Consider the following 1,992-nt stretch of genomic DNA (forward strand, 5'->3'; position numbering starts at 1 on the left):
TCCGTTCATTTTCATAGGGCGTCCACAATTCTGTGCTTCTCTTTCTATGCAGTTTCTTTTTAATTATATATATAGTTACTCGTATATATATATTCTTGGTGCAGAATTGGTAGCATTGAGAAACTTGAAAACATTGGATATAGGCTTCAATCATTATCATGGCTGTCTCCCAATGCAAGGTAACACAATTGCCATCTCTGTATCTCTCTTTTATTGTCTTTTTTTTTTTTTAGATAGGATAAGCAATTACGCAGAAGAAGACGCCTCAGACATCACCAACGCCATTAAAGAGGAAGGAACCTCCTCCATCCAAACACGTGGCGAATCAAAATCAAAGGCTAGCCTACTTAAACAATGAGCCACCGAATTTCCATCTCGACAAACATGCGAAACCGATGAAGAAAGAAACCGCAAGAGAAGCGCTTGAGCCACACCCACTAAATGACCATAGCAAGATAAATTATCCGCCTTACCTTGAATTGCAGCCACCACATTTTGAGAATCACCTTCAAGATGAATATGCCCCAACCCCAAATCACATCCCAATTGAAGAGCTTTTATCGCACCCATAGCTTCCACACAATCAACATCCTCCATATACGGGATCCGCTCAACCATAGACGCAATGACTTCCCCATGACAGTCCCGAATAATAATGCCAACACCAGCACTGGCATGGGCCTTCTGAACAGAGCCATCAAAATTTAGTTTGAAGACACCCTCACGTGGCACAACCCACATTCGCATCCGCACCTGGGCCGCAGGAAGATGGCCGCGCTCTTGTGCTTGATCATATTCGGATTCATAATTCACCGCGAAAGAAACAATTTCCTCCACAGTCCTTGATTTATTGTCAAACAGAATGGAGTTTCTATTATTCCAAAGGCACCAACAAATAGCAATAAATAATTGCATGGGTTCTGGACCAATTGTGGCCATGAGTTGACAGACCCACTCAAAACAATTGTTAACAGGAGTAGATTTAATAACCAAATTAAGTGAGCTCGACATCCACACTTTACTGGCAAAACCACAGTTGTGAAAACAATGGCCTACCGTTTCAGCCTCCACTCCACACCCAGGACATAAATCCATATTGACGATATGACGTTGCCGCAAATTGGCCCTTACAGCTAACAACCCAAGACACATTTTCCAGCCAAAAATCTTGAGTTTGGTCAGTAAATGAAGTTGCCAGAAACCTCGTCAGAACTGCCTATGCGACTGCCCATTAGTGGAGGTAGCACCGTGACCATCCAAAGAGGCCATATCCATACACAAATGATATGCCGATCGCACCGAAAACTCACCATTTCGGGAAAAATGCCAGACCAATTTATCCGAAGGTAACATGGGACAAAGAGGAATGCATCGGATAGCCTCCACATCCATGCCCAAAAAATTTTGCGTAAGCATCTCATCATACCATGCACCCTTCTCAGAATCAATCAAATCACTAACCCGCGCATCATCCGAAAGAGTCGAAGGTGGCGAAATTACCTTAAAAGAGTGAGGCCGTGGAACCCATTTATCATACTTAACCGAGATGGTCGCACCATTCCCAACACGCCATCGAAGCCCAACATTTAATAGACTTCGAGATCCGACTATACTCCTCCAGGTGAAAAATGGATTGCTCTCGACCAAAGCATCGAGAAAAGAATTTTGAGGAAAGTACCTAGCCTTAAAGACCCGCGCAACCAAAGATTGAGGCCGCTGCACTAATCGCCAACACTATTTGGCCAACAAAGCTGAATTGAAATGTTGAAGGCACCGAAATCCCATACCACCCTGTAATTTAGACTTACACAATTGGTTCCAACTAGTCCAATGAATTTTACGGGTTTCCTCTTTTTGTCCCCACCAAAAATTGCACACCATAGACTTAATTTCATGGCACACTCCATCAGGGAGGCGAAAACAGGACATAATATAAGTGGGTATGGCTTGAGCAACAGACTTAATGAGTACCTCTCTACCCGCCACCGATAA

At 43.5% G+C, this 1,992-nt stretch overlaps 1 protein-coding gene across 1 annotated transcript; it reads right to left on the minus strand.

Moving 5' to 3' along the window:
- Window positions 1-246: 246 nt before the first annotated feature.
- LOC145812905 (uncharacterized) lies at window positions 247-1,152 on the minus strand. Its single transcript, XM_082908136.1, has one exon. It carries the CDS (start codon window positions 1,150-1,152, stop codon window positions 247-249), a length of 906 nt encoding a protein of 301 aa, XP_082764262.1.
- Between the last annotated feature and the right edge of the window lie 840 nt (window positions 1,153-1,992).

This window comes from Camellia sinensis, chromosome 15, assembly GCF_055761805.1.
Source record: "Camellia sinensis isolate YWXY chromosome 15, ASM5576180v1, whole genome shotgun sequence".
Lineage (NCBI taxonomy): Eukaryota > Viridiplantae > Streptophyta > Magnoliopsida > Ericales > Theaceae > Camellia > Camellia sinensis.

Excerpts from the sequence above, each read along its gene's own strand:
- LOC145812905 (XM_082908136.1), bottom strand. The coding sequence starts at position 1,152 with ATGTGTCTTGGGTTGTTAGCTGTAAGGGCCAATTTGCGGCAACGTCAT.